The 12,703-nt window shown below is 32.9% G+C and overlaps 1 protein-coding gene across 1 annotated transcript; it reads left to right on the plus strand.

Moving 5' to 3' along the window:
- Positions 1–3,566: 3,566 nt before the first annotated feature.
- LOC131662559 (ABC transporter A family member 2-like) lies at positions 3,567–11,773 on the plus strand. Its single transcript, XM_058932374.1, has 15 exons — positions 3,567–4,242; positions 5,141–5,310; positions 5,787–5,972; positions 6,088–6,183; positions 6,286–6,486; positions 6,611–6,770; positions 6,866–7,095; positions 8,071–8,188; positions 8,286–8,362; positions 8,650–8,739; positions 8,901–9,044; positions 9,129–9,437; positions 9,518–9,598; positions 10,235–10,411; positions 11,089–11,773. The coding sequence occupies exons 1-15, from the start codon at positions 3,648–3,650 to the stop codon at positions 11,338–11,340; spliced, it is 2,886 nt and encodes a 961-aa protein (XP_058788357.1). The 5' UTR covers positions 3,567–3,647; the 3' UTR covers positions 11,341–11,773.
- Positions 11,774–12,703: the final 930 nt, after the last annotated feature.

Below are 12,703 nucleotides of genomic sequence, written 5' to 3' on the forward strand. Positions count from 1 at the left end.
ATAGTCAAGTCTCTCGATTACGAGGATACCTAAAAGCAAGGTTGCCTTAAAGAATAAAAATCATCTAGTTCCTCGATGTTGCCTCGGAAAAATAAGATGATTGTCCTATTGCTAAGGTATCCTCGCATGATGCCTAAAAAGATTAATGACTATTATATCCTTCCCTTAGACTACCTGCCCTCTTTATGGCAAGAGTCAGTCTTATGGCGAACGATAAACCTCGATGACCCTTTACATCCAATAAAAGGACTTCCTACCCTCCTATGGTATGGATAGCCCTGAAAAGCTAAAAGAACATTTTTTTCAAAACTTAGGGTAGTTGCCATTAATTGTTTGCTCTGGTTTAAATTCAAACTTTCCTCTTTCAAAAAACCTTAAAAAATGCTACGCTTATTTTACAAGCTAAAGTCCTTATTCAAATTCTTTTTCCACACTTCAAACATTTTTGAAAACAAAGTGAGCTAAGCAATTAAGAGCCCATGGATAACCATGGATACAAATGGTGCTTTAAACCTTCCCTTTGTATAACCTACCCCCGAACTCAAAGTCTTTTCAAAGGTCTTTCTTGTTCTTTTTGCCTTTCCAATTGGATAAAATAAAAGTCGGTGGCGACTCTTGCTATCCGCACATTTCAAATAAAGTCAGTTCACCGTATTACAACGGTAACGACAATGTTGTTGTCTTCCTTCTCGAAGGTGACAACAGTGTTGGTGTACTCTTCCTCCTCGACGCCAACGATCATGATGGTCAACCTCCTCGACGAAGATGACGAAAATGACAAATACACAATGAAGAATGAATACTGAAGAGACAAGCTAGGGTAAACAATGGTGTTAGGGTTGAAATCGTGTATTGTTTCACAGTATTGAACGTTAGAGTTGTTTCGTCTAGTTTCTTTTTTCAGTGGAAAATGGATACTGAAGAGACAAACTAACCAGGAGTGTAAAATATTTTAAAGATACCACCACAGTCAATACCAAAACCATTATAATATATTAGTTGCATAGTGAAATTTCATAAAGAAGCGCCAGAGTTTAATCTACCAATAAATTTTATAAATAAAAAACAAAAAATATCACAACGGTGGAATTTACCATCCGTAGTCATAACCCTTTAAGTTTTTTATTTAAAAAAAAGAAGAAGAAAGGCACGCTTTAACGTTAAAAGAATAATATATTTGAGGGCGTTGAGATTCGAACCCGTAAAAGCTTAATTGTATCACCACGGTTGGCTCTTCAACGTTTGTTATATACTAATAATTTTTAATTAAAAATTAAAAAATATTATAACACTTTAGTTTAGAGATGCCAGATATTGAGAAGAATCGTGATGAACATGACGTTATTATATGCAAGTTTTGTAGTAGTGAAATTAACCTATTAATTCAGCTTCATCAAAAAGACATATAAATTAAGATACACAACAACGATATTATTTTTTAATTTTTATAATGCGATACATAGAGCTGTCAAAATGGGCCGAAGCCCATGGGCAGGCCCATTTGGCCCGAAAAATTTTAGGGTCTGGGCCTCATTTTTCGAGCCCATTTACATCCGGGCCTTTTTTAGCCCGGCCCTAAAAAGCCCTAAAAAATATGGGTCGGCCCGTATGGGCCATGGGTAGCCCACCGGCCCGAAAAAATTAAATATTTTTAATATAATTAAAATTTATCCTTTCCTAATTATAATTATTATAAAAATTTATAACATTTTCTTGTTATAATTATCATAAAATTATAATTGTCATGAATATTTATAACTTCAAATTTGTTGGAACAAGTTATTTAATCATTTGTGCTACATTAAATAATTTGTGATGTATTTTGGATAGTTTAAATTAAGTTAATGTGTTGTTTTACAGTTTAATTATTAACTTATATGAATTATTTAGAAATTATAATTTTGGATATAAAATTTAATATATATATATATATATATATATATATATATATATATATATATATATATATATATATATATATATATATATATAAAATGTATTCTTGCATGCAATTATATGGTTACTTACAAAAATAAAGAGAAAATTTTAATTTTTTATAGAAATGAGACCGTTTAGGGCCGAAGTCCATTTAGAGCCGGGTAGCCCGCAGCCCAGACAGGGCCGGGCCTGGGTAGTAAAATTAGAGCCCATTTAAAAATGAATTTTTTGGGCCCGGCCCTAAAAAGCCCGAAGCCCATATGGGCCGGGTAGCTCATATTGACAGCTCTAGCGACACACAACATGTTAACAACACCCCTTAAATATCACATGAAAAACACTTATAATTAAATATCACATGAAAAACACTTATGATGCGATACACAACATGTTAACAGCACCCCTTTGAGGTGAAGTTTGTTAAACGCCAAACGAATGGGGTTGCTCATCCTATAGCAAAGACGGCCGATTCTTAGATTAGGCGTAATTTATTCCATATAGTACCTCATTGTATTAAATACTTTCTTATTAATGATATGAACTAAATTTCTCATTGTCAAAAAAAAAAAAGAACACGTTGGCAACACGTTCTCTATACACTTTAAAAAAAAAAAAACACAGCCTATAATACTAATTTTCAAACAGTTGTCCTCTTATTATTAAAAGAGTCTCGGTTAAAAAGTATATGTCAAATATAGATATATCTAATTAGACAAAAATGTATTTTTAGTTTTTGATTTAATTTTCTCCTAATTTAAATCCCTACCTAGATTCCGTGGTCCAATTTTCTATTTCGAAAAGTCCCTTATTTCACAAAATTATTTATCAAGATGGAAATTTAAGTCCACTATTTTATAAAAGACAAAATAAATATATCAATCAAACAAAAACTCATTTACAAAAATTTCTATCCATCAAAATGGAAATATAGTACACTAAAGAAAAGTTGTTGCTTCATATTAACAAAATAGTATATCACTAATATAGAAATATAATTATACTAAAGAAATTTTTCCTTTAAAATATAGAAATGAAAAGCTCCCTCTATTTTATCTCATTCACAAAATTAATCAATTATGTGAAATTTTAGAAATTTTGATTTTTTTATTTTTTTTGTATTGAAGATTGACTAATTAATTATTTTTTATCTATATAAATTAACAAAAAATTCTTATAAAATAAGTTGTCACATTTTACAAGTAAAATATTATTTAAAAACGAAAACATCATCTATTTTAAGTATAAAAATATGAAAGAAGAGTCCAAACTATTTGAATATTAAATATTAGATTAATTTTTTGAATCATATAAAACTTAATTAAAAATCAAATATAAATATAAATAAAATTTCGCTAATAGTGTCTCTAAACATTTTATAAATTTTAGATATAAAACTAAGAGTGTGTTTAAATGAAAGAAAATATTTTTTTGAAAAAATTTAAATAAATTGATCCAAATTTATTGTTTAGATAAAAATATAAAAAAATATATAAATATTTTATCAAATTAAATAAACTTAAATAGTTGTTGATTATTCATGGTTGAATCCGGTAACCAAATTTCTTAGTATCTTCTTCCCATGTATTAAAATAAAACGAGTATTTTTTAATGAGATATATATTCACATCGTATCTCAACGACTTTTTTTGGCATTGCCTTCCTCGTCTCTCTCTCTGCACAAAAACAGAGGGAAAAAGAATTTCACAAAAATGACCAACGCTTTCTCTCTCGTAACCCAACAATACAAAGCTCTACTGAAAAAAAACGCACTTCTCTCATGGCGAAGCAAACGTTCAATTCTCCTCCAACTCCTCTCTCCAATCATCTTCATCTTCCTAATCTTCGCCGTCGACAAAGCAATCAAAGCACAAACCTCCACCACTTCATCATACAAATCCGTAAAAAACCCTTCCTCACTACCTTCCCCACCAATCCCACCCTGCGAACACAAATTCTTCGTTAAACTTCCTTGTTACGATTTCGTATGGAGTGGTGATAACAATCCAAAGTTTCACACAATTGTGAGTAGAATTATTGGTAATAATCCTGGTAGACCTATTCCGATTTCTAAAGTGAAGTCGTTTAGGGATAAGGGGGAGGTTGATCAGTGGCTTTATGATAATCCTATGCAATGTCCTGGCGCGATTCATTTTCGTGAAAAGAATGCTACTGTTATTACTTATGGGATTCAGACTAATTCTACTAGTGTTCAGAAACGGGGAAGATATGAGGATCCTACTTTTTCTTTTCAATTGCCTCTTCAGCTTGCTGCTGAACGTGAAATCGCCAGATTTCTTATTGGAGGTATATTCAAATTTTCAAAATTATCATTTTAGTTTCATTGTTTCAAAGAATAACTTGTCAAAACAACTTATAACATGTTTATAACCTCTTTTCAGCTTATTTTCGTAAATTCTTCTAAATAGTTTACGGGAAAACAATTTGACTTTAGTAGAAATAATAGCTTATTCATGAGCTTTTGCAAATTTGTGTATGGTTGATTTCTCGGTTGGAGCTCTTGGAATTTATTATGGATGTGTTGAATTCTACTTGAGACTATGATTTGTAGCTTCTGAGTCTAATTGTGATTTTTACACTTAAATTTAGTATTCAAATCACCTTTGCAAGAATTTATCAAAAAATAAATTAGTTTACGTTCAACTCACTTTTTAATTTTACGGAATCAATTTATTTCACCGCAGAACCAAATAAATGCTTAAACTATTTATCCAAACAAGGCCATAACAACATTAAAATTACGGTCAAGTGTGGCTGATGTAGTCTCAATTGCAACTGCAGAGACATCTAAAACTCGGATGTTGTGTCAGATGAAATCTCAATTCAAAAGCTTGATGTCGCAGTCTAGATGGCAGTAGTAGCTCTTTCATTTAAAATCTTGATTAAAATTGTAACTATTTTTTAATTTAAAAAAATTGTTAGTGCTTGTTTGGTGTTGTATTGTATGTGTCTTTTGCTAGGTAGTTTGATTTTCAGATGCATTTGGGGTTGAAGTTACAATCAAGAATGTTTTTATAATTTCGATATAGAGTATTGTGACACCGCCTCACACATTTATATTCTAAAATGATTATTGAAAACCATGATCAAACTTGTAATTATTAATTAATTTAACAAAATCCTTGTTAATGATCAAATTCATGTTCTAAATTCTAATTATTGATCGTTTGATGAAATTTTTTAGACCCGAGCTTCAAATGGAATGTTTTTTTGAAGGAATTCGCGCACCCAGCAATGAGTCCTTTCTCTGCTGTTGGAACAATAGGTCCAGCGTTTTTTCTTGCAATTGCTATGTTTAATTTTGTTCTTCAGATGAGTTCTTTGGTCACAGAAAAAGAGCTTAAACTTCGCCAGGTATGGTATACTTAGAGTAATGAACACTGCTTTGCTTTACTGCAAATGTTGAGAATGCAAAAATTTCATCTTAGTGCCTACAATCTTCAAATATTGGTCACTGTGTATCAATCCCTATAATTAGTATACATTAGTTCATGAGAGTCTAAGACCAGTAAGGCCAATATTTATTGTTGATATATAGGAACGAAGGTTTTAAATAGCGGTCACGGTTATGTCGGGATGCTAGATATTGCAGAGAATTATGGTTAAGTGCAGGTGAAAGAGCCTCACCCGTGGTTGCTTTTCAATTTCATAGAAAATCAAACCCTGATGTCGCATACCTTTATTTAAAACCTTGATATGCACTAAAGTTACTGCGTTTTGCATTAATTTTGTCTCACTGTCAAATTACGCGGTCATAAATTTGGTTGTTTATTTTTTCGCTGTAATTGCGTTTGTTAATTCATGTTTTCATGGCGTTTTGGTTTTGATAGGCAATGACTGTGATGGGGCTTTACGACTCTGCATACTGGATATCATGGCTAACCTGGGAAACAGTTGTTACAGTCCTATCATCTATTCTCATAGTTCTCTCTGGCATGATGTTTCAGTTTGATTTCTTCTTGAAAAACAATTTCGCTGTTCTGTTCTTTTTGTTCTTCCTATTTGAACTAAACATGGTAAAAATTTTCTAGCTTTACCCTTTATACTTTCTGCTTCTTTATTGGGGTCTGTTTTGGATTCTTTAAATTTGAAGGTTTTTCTTATCCCTAGTATTTTCTCGTTTTGCTTTAGACTGGGCTGGCCTTCATGTTATCTGCTTTCATTCGTAAATCGTCTTCTGCAACAACAGTCGGCTTCTCCATATTTATTGTCGGTTTTGTGACTCAGGCAAGAACCAACACTTCTTGTTCTTTTAGGACATGGTTTATTGAATAGATAGAGACAATCGATGCTAATGTACTTTATGTCTGTTATTTTATCTATTTGTAGCTTGTGGTACAAGCAGGATTTCCATATACCGATAGCATCTCTGTTACTTTCCAAAATTTATGGTCTTTGTTTCCGCCTAATCCTTTTGCTCAAGGCCTGAGTATACTTTCAGATGCAGTTTCAACCCCTGAAGATAATGGTCTAAGCTGGAGTAAACGGGGAGAATGTGGCGATTATGACGTTGACTGTGTGATCACAATTGTATATTCCCTTTTAGATGATTATTTTCTTCCATGGTTCTATATTTCCTTTTATTCCTCCCTTCCATTCAGCCTTAGATGTGTCACTCCAATTATTTAATTGCTATATCTTTTTTCATTTACAGAACGATATCTATAAATGGCTTCTGGCCACATTCTTTCTGTGGTTTGTTCTGGCCTTGTACTTTGACAATATAATCCCGAATGCTATGGGTGTGAGAAAATCCGTGTTATACTTTCTAAATCCTCATTATTGGACGGGAAACGGAGGACAAAAAGTGAAAGGTAACGACTATTCTTTGATTTAAGGTGTGTTTGTTATGACATCTTTCGTCCTCTTAATAATTCTTCTTGCCTATTTCTTCGTCTTCCTTTCATAGAGGGCGGAGTTTGTAGTTGCTTAATTTCAACCCATCATGAAGATAATAGTACAGCAGATGATGAAGATGTCCTTGAGGAGGAAAATGCTGTGAAGTTGCAACAAACACAAGGTGTGGTTGACGCAAATGTTTCTGTTCAGATACATGGCATTAAAAAGACTTATCCCGGTACATTTAACATCGGTTGCTGCTTTAAATGTAATAAAAGTGCGCCTTATCACGCTCTTAAGGTAAACACATTTTGTTTTACAAATTTTAGTATTAGAAATTGGAGTGAACAGAAGAAAACTTGTTTCTGTATGTGTTTTCATGCAACAATTTCTCACGGAGAAAGTTTAGTTAATATATATGAGCCTTCCCCAAAAAATTTAAACTTTTTTCGTTTTCGGATAGTTGTTTAATGATAAGATTAGAGGTTCTTTGACCAGAAGTGGTTGTAACGAACTTCATGCTAGTTCTCCTCAAAGTATCAATTACTCCTCAAAGTATGACTCTCTCTACTTTAGTCCTAAAATATATAAAAATAATGTTTAGTTTCTAAAAAATATGAAACACGTTGATTTAATCCATAAAGTATATAAAAATCTGTCAGTCTAGTCTCTAAGATCTTAATAGCAGAGACTAAATTGACAGATTTTATATAATTTAGAGACTAAATTGAAGAGACAGGGATACTTTAGGGACTAAATCGATAATGAGTAATGCTAACTTGTGCCTTTGGGGCACAAGCTAAGGAACCCACTTATAGAAAGTTTGTATCGAAAAAAGCAATAAAATAATTAATTATTTTTTTTATTAAAATCAATGCACAATTTCCAAGACAACATTTCTTCATTTAGTTCTTAACTTGTGCCCCTAGAACACAAGTTAGCATTACCCATTGATAATTTTTCTACATTATCCACTCTTTAACCCCAAAGGGCTCTTGTACCTGATTCACTTGTGTTCGGTTGCACCTTTAAGTTAAATTTGAGTAGTTTAGGTGTAATTCTATTGCAAGATGGATTTAATTATCCATGACATCTCTCAAACAATAATAAAATCTGAATATGCAGGACCTTACTTCGTGTTATATTACTTTACATGAATGTCCCAGTCCCACATAATTCATGTTTTAATATAAAATTTGGCAATGATTGTGATTTCCTCCTGATAGGAGCTCTGCTTTATGGATGAGTAATGTGTTATTCTCAAATTATTTTCAGGGCTTGTGGGTGAACTTTTCAAAGGATCAGTTATTTTGTCTTTTAGGACCGAATGGAGCTGGAAAAACTACAGCTATTAATTGTTTGACAGGGATAACTCCAGTAACTGATGGAGATGGTGATACTCTCTTTCTTTCTCTCTACTATGTTGTCTATTAAGTAATCAAATTGTTGGTATCAAGAAAGAGTGTATAACTTTTCAATTTCCATAACAGCATTGATTTATGGACATTCGATCCGAAGCTCCACTGGCATGTCAAACATTCGAAAGCTTATAGGAGTGTGTCCCCAGGTGTCTCTATCTCTCATTATATATGTTTTTTCTTATAAGACACATAGTTTACCATTGTTCGAATTAAGTTTGCAAACTAGACATCAATATCTACAGAGTTTTTCAGTGGCTTCCCCTAGCCTGGGTAGTAGCTAGACGCTTTGATAGCATATTGAATTGAAATTGTGTCTAACTAAGATTGCACAACTTGTATTTAAAATTGTGTTTTAATAAATATATTGAATTCCTACATTAAGATTGCATATATTACTGATAACTGACCTTTTACTGAATCTTATAATCTACAGTTTGATATCCTATGGGATGCCCTGTCTGGTCAAGAACACCTCGAACTCTTTGCTAGTATTAAAGGCCTTTCTCCAGCTTCTATAAAATCAGTATGTTAACTCTAGGCCTGAGATTTTTATGTCCATTGAAAGAAGAACACAAAATCCTCCACACTATATCTATTTTTCTTTCTAATTTGTTTTGTTGGAAATTAGTAACTATTAAGAGTTCTGCTTTTTCCTCTTTTTAATTCTACTACTGAAAAATGTAGATTACTCAGACATCACTGGCAGAGGTGAGACTCATAGATGCAGCCAGAGTAAGATCTGGAAGTTACAGTGGAGGAATGAAACGTCGTCTCAGTGTTGCAATTGCCCTTATTGGTGACCCTAAATTAGTCATTTTGGATGAACCGGTATGCAAAACAATGATACTTTCTTTAAAGCATATATTTTCTTAAAAGGATTACTAGATTTTATTGTTCATTCTTATTTCATAGACCACCGGTATGGATCCAATAACAAGGAGGCATGTGTGGGACATAATTGAAAATGCGAAAAGAGGGCGTGCCATTGTTCTCACAACGCATTCTATGGAAGAAGCTGATATTCTAAGTGACCGCATAGGAATCATGGCAAAGGGAAAGCTCCGATGCATTGGCACCTCAATTAGACTGAAGTCACGCTTTGGCACTGGTTTTATTGCTAATATTAGCTTCTATGGAAACAATAATGAAAACAGTCCTGTAAACGGTGATGCAGTATATACAAGAAGACATCATGAGGCTGTGAAGCAATTCTTCAAGAATGTGAGATGAATAATTGTGATGATTTATAATCTTTTCATGACAAACAAGAATTTTTTTTTACCTGTGAAATATTTTGGCAGCGTTTAGATGTAGTACCAAAAGAGGAGAACAATAACTTTCTAACTTATGTGATTCCTCATGAAAGAGAGACACTCCTGACAGTAAGCTTTCTTTTCTTGGCCTTGATTCCATTTATTTTGAATCTTCTTAACACCGGGGTTTAAATATTAATTTTTTCTATTTCAAAAAAAAAAAAATTAATTTTTTCTAAGTCATTGAATACCAATGAAGCAGATCTTTATTGAATTTTTCTAGTTGCTATGGTTATGCTGATTATGTGAACATCTAAATCATTACTCAGTTTTAAACTTTATTCTTAATACTTTAGAATCATTATATGGTTTATAACCTGATTACACCTATATTTAAATGATTGAAGTGGAAAAACAACTATCTTTAGATGAGTTCAGTATTTCCTTGCTGCATGAAAACATTCAAATGAATCCTGTCTATTGCTTAATATCAAAGTTCATAATGAGAATAAATCCTAAATTTACATTTTTCCGTAGACATTTGTGTTGCATTGTGAGCATGTGCGCATGATAGATGTACTTGACATTAAGCTAAACATGGTTCGGGTGACATTAAGACTGGATGAAATGGGCACCATTGTGGCCTTCATATTAGGGAGAAAAAGCACGCGTAGCATGCACAAAACGAGTCATAAGTTAACATAGAAGATCGTGTTTTAATCAGTTAATATTTTCTTATACTCTCGCTTGTTTCTTCCATACCAGGATTTTTTTTCAGAGCTTCAAGATAGAGAACAAGAATTTGGGATATCTGACATCCAGCTTGGTCTAACAACTCTTGAAGAAGTTTTCTTGAATATTGCAAAGCAAGCAGAGCTGGAAAGTGCTACAGCTGAAGGGAGCCTAGTGACTTTGACCTTGACATCTGGAGAGTCTGTGGAGGTAAGTGTAACCGCATTTTCTTTTGGTATATGCCTCTCAATTCTTAAGAGATTGAGTTCAAGGAAAAAGTGATTGCGAATGGTGTATATTTATATGAATAAAGTAGAACAATGATCATATTACACATTCTATGAAGCACTAACATAAATGTAGACATGACACTGACTTGTCAATCCCTGAAATTATCTGATAAAATAGAATAATTGAATGTAACCACATATCAGTGCTGTGTCGGAAAGACACGTTTTTAATCTGAAACGCAGTTGCTACATAAAGTACATCCACCACACATGAAAAAACATACAAAAGTACCCATGCTTCATATTACAAAACTATTTTAGGGTTTAATAGAACCAACTGGTATATTATACTGAAAATAGGGAAGAATCCCCTTTGATTACAACGATGGCAGCATTTCAAGATATTCCGCCCTCCCTATCCTCTCTATTTATAGGCAGCATGTCTTACTTGGCATAACTACCTCTCAACAAATAGCTACCACCATTTACTAATTAACTAACTAACTACTTAACTAACAAGTAACAACTTCTTAGCTAACAATAGGAGACCTAACAGGGTTTGACTTTCCAGAGATTACTCTTTTTCTTTTCAATTGAACAAAAGTTGTAGCTGTGACAACTAGCTAATTTCTGCTGATCAATAAAATAACTGTGCAGATTCCAATAGGAGCTAGGTTTGTGGGAATTCCAGGAACAGAGTCTTCTGAATGCCCCACAGGTTTTATGGTAGAAGTATACTGGGAGCAAGATGACACTGGTGCCCTTTGTGTCGCCGGCCACTCACAGAAAGCTCCTATTCCTCAAAATGTCCAACCACCTTCGTCTGCTACTGCCAGACAACGCCGGTCAGCGTCAGTTCATGGGGTTGTGATTGATCCAAGTCAAGTTAGTTCAGTCAATTTCCAATGATGCATGCTCAATGTTTTTGGGAAGCACCCTCAAGACAGAACATGAAGGGAAAAAATCTCAATTAAATATTAAGTTGGCTAAAAGATTACACCTGTATATGTGTTGTGAGTTGTAACCTTGTTGGACAATTAGATAGGTTTTGGATGGAGGCATTTGGAGGGGAAAGGAAGACATATATTTTTTTTAAGATTAAGTTATAAAGTATTTTTAAATATAAAGTAAGTATAATTAAAATACTGTATGATCATGTATCATAATATTCTGTCACTGTTTCTAAAAATTCAAATATATACCAAAATATAACTTGGTCATTCAAAACTCCAAAATCCTCTATCCAAACATAATTTATAATTTCTTTTGCTCTTGAGATTTGAATCTTATTTTACTGATTTTTTTTTCTTTTATGAATAATGCCATATACACTTCAGTTGTGATTTGAGCAATGATTTGCATCGCAATTATTATTTATCTTTGAAAAAGGTATTCAGAGACAATCGTTTCAAGTGATATTTTTGTAATCTTTCAAATATTTCGTTGTTTGAAGCAATGTTTTATAATTTAATGACTTTCAATATTGCTGGAAATTTTAAGGGAATTAAAAATGGCCCTATAGTTCGGAGGTGTATCTCTGAACGCACCATGTCTCATTTTTGTTAAAATTTAATTTGGAGATACATCTCCGAATTCATGTCTGATATGTTTCGGAGATATATCTATGAAAATATTTCTGATTTTTCAAATGAAAAACAGAAAACATAGACAATATTGGATAAATTGGAAATTCCTAACAACTTGACATCTATCATATAAGAACATTGATGGTTCTGGAAAACCCATCAATGCCCTTGCCTCTTAATTTGCCACCTTTTCAAATGAGGGTATTTTGTGTCTAAAAATTACTTTTTCCAACTGATGATGTCACATAATTCTATATCAATTACATAGTTGCTATTTTATGTCTTTCATTATTAAGTTTGAATGGATAGATGATGTCGCTTGGTTCAAATTTAACTGCTTCTTCTCTTTTTCCCTTAATTCAAGGACAACTTTAATTCAAATTTCTTCTCTCTTTCAGATTTTTTTTCTTTCTCTTTCTCACGCTTCATCCCTCACTCACTCTCTCTATTTTCTTCTCTCCCGCTTCTTCCTCACACTCTCTTCTTCCTTCGACTCCCTCTTTCTTTCGTCTTCTCCCGTCTTCCTTCTCTTTCTATTTCTTCCTTCTCTTTCTCTATCTTTGTGAGTTTCTCTTCTCCATTCTTTATTACTTTCCACAAACCCTAATCTTGAATGCTCACGATTTTTAATGCAGGTTGGTGGAGGTTGTTTTCAAGAGAATAACTCTCACTGACTCATTTACTCA

The sequence above is a fragment of the Vicia villosa genome, linkage group LG3 (assembly GCF_029867415.1).
Source record: "Vicia villosa cultivar HV-30 ecotype Madison, WI linkage group LG3, Vvil1.0, whole genome shotgun sequence".
Classification (NCBI taxonomy): domain Eukaryota; kingdom Viridiplantae; phylum Streptophyta; class Magnoliopsida; order Fabales; family Fabaceae; genus Vicia; species Vicia villosa.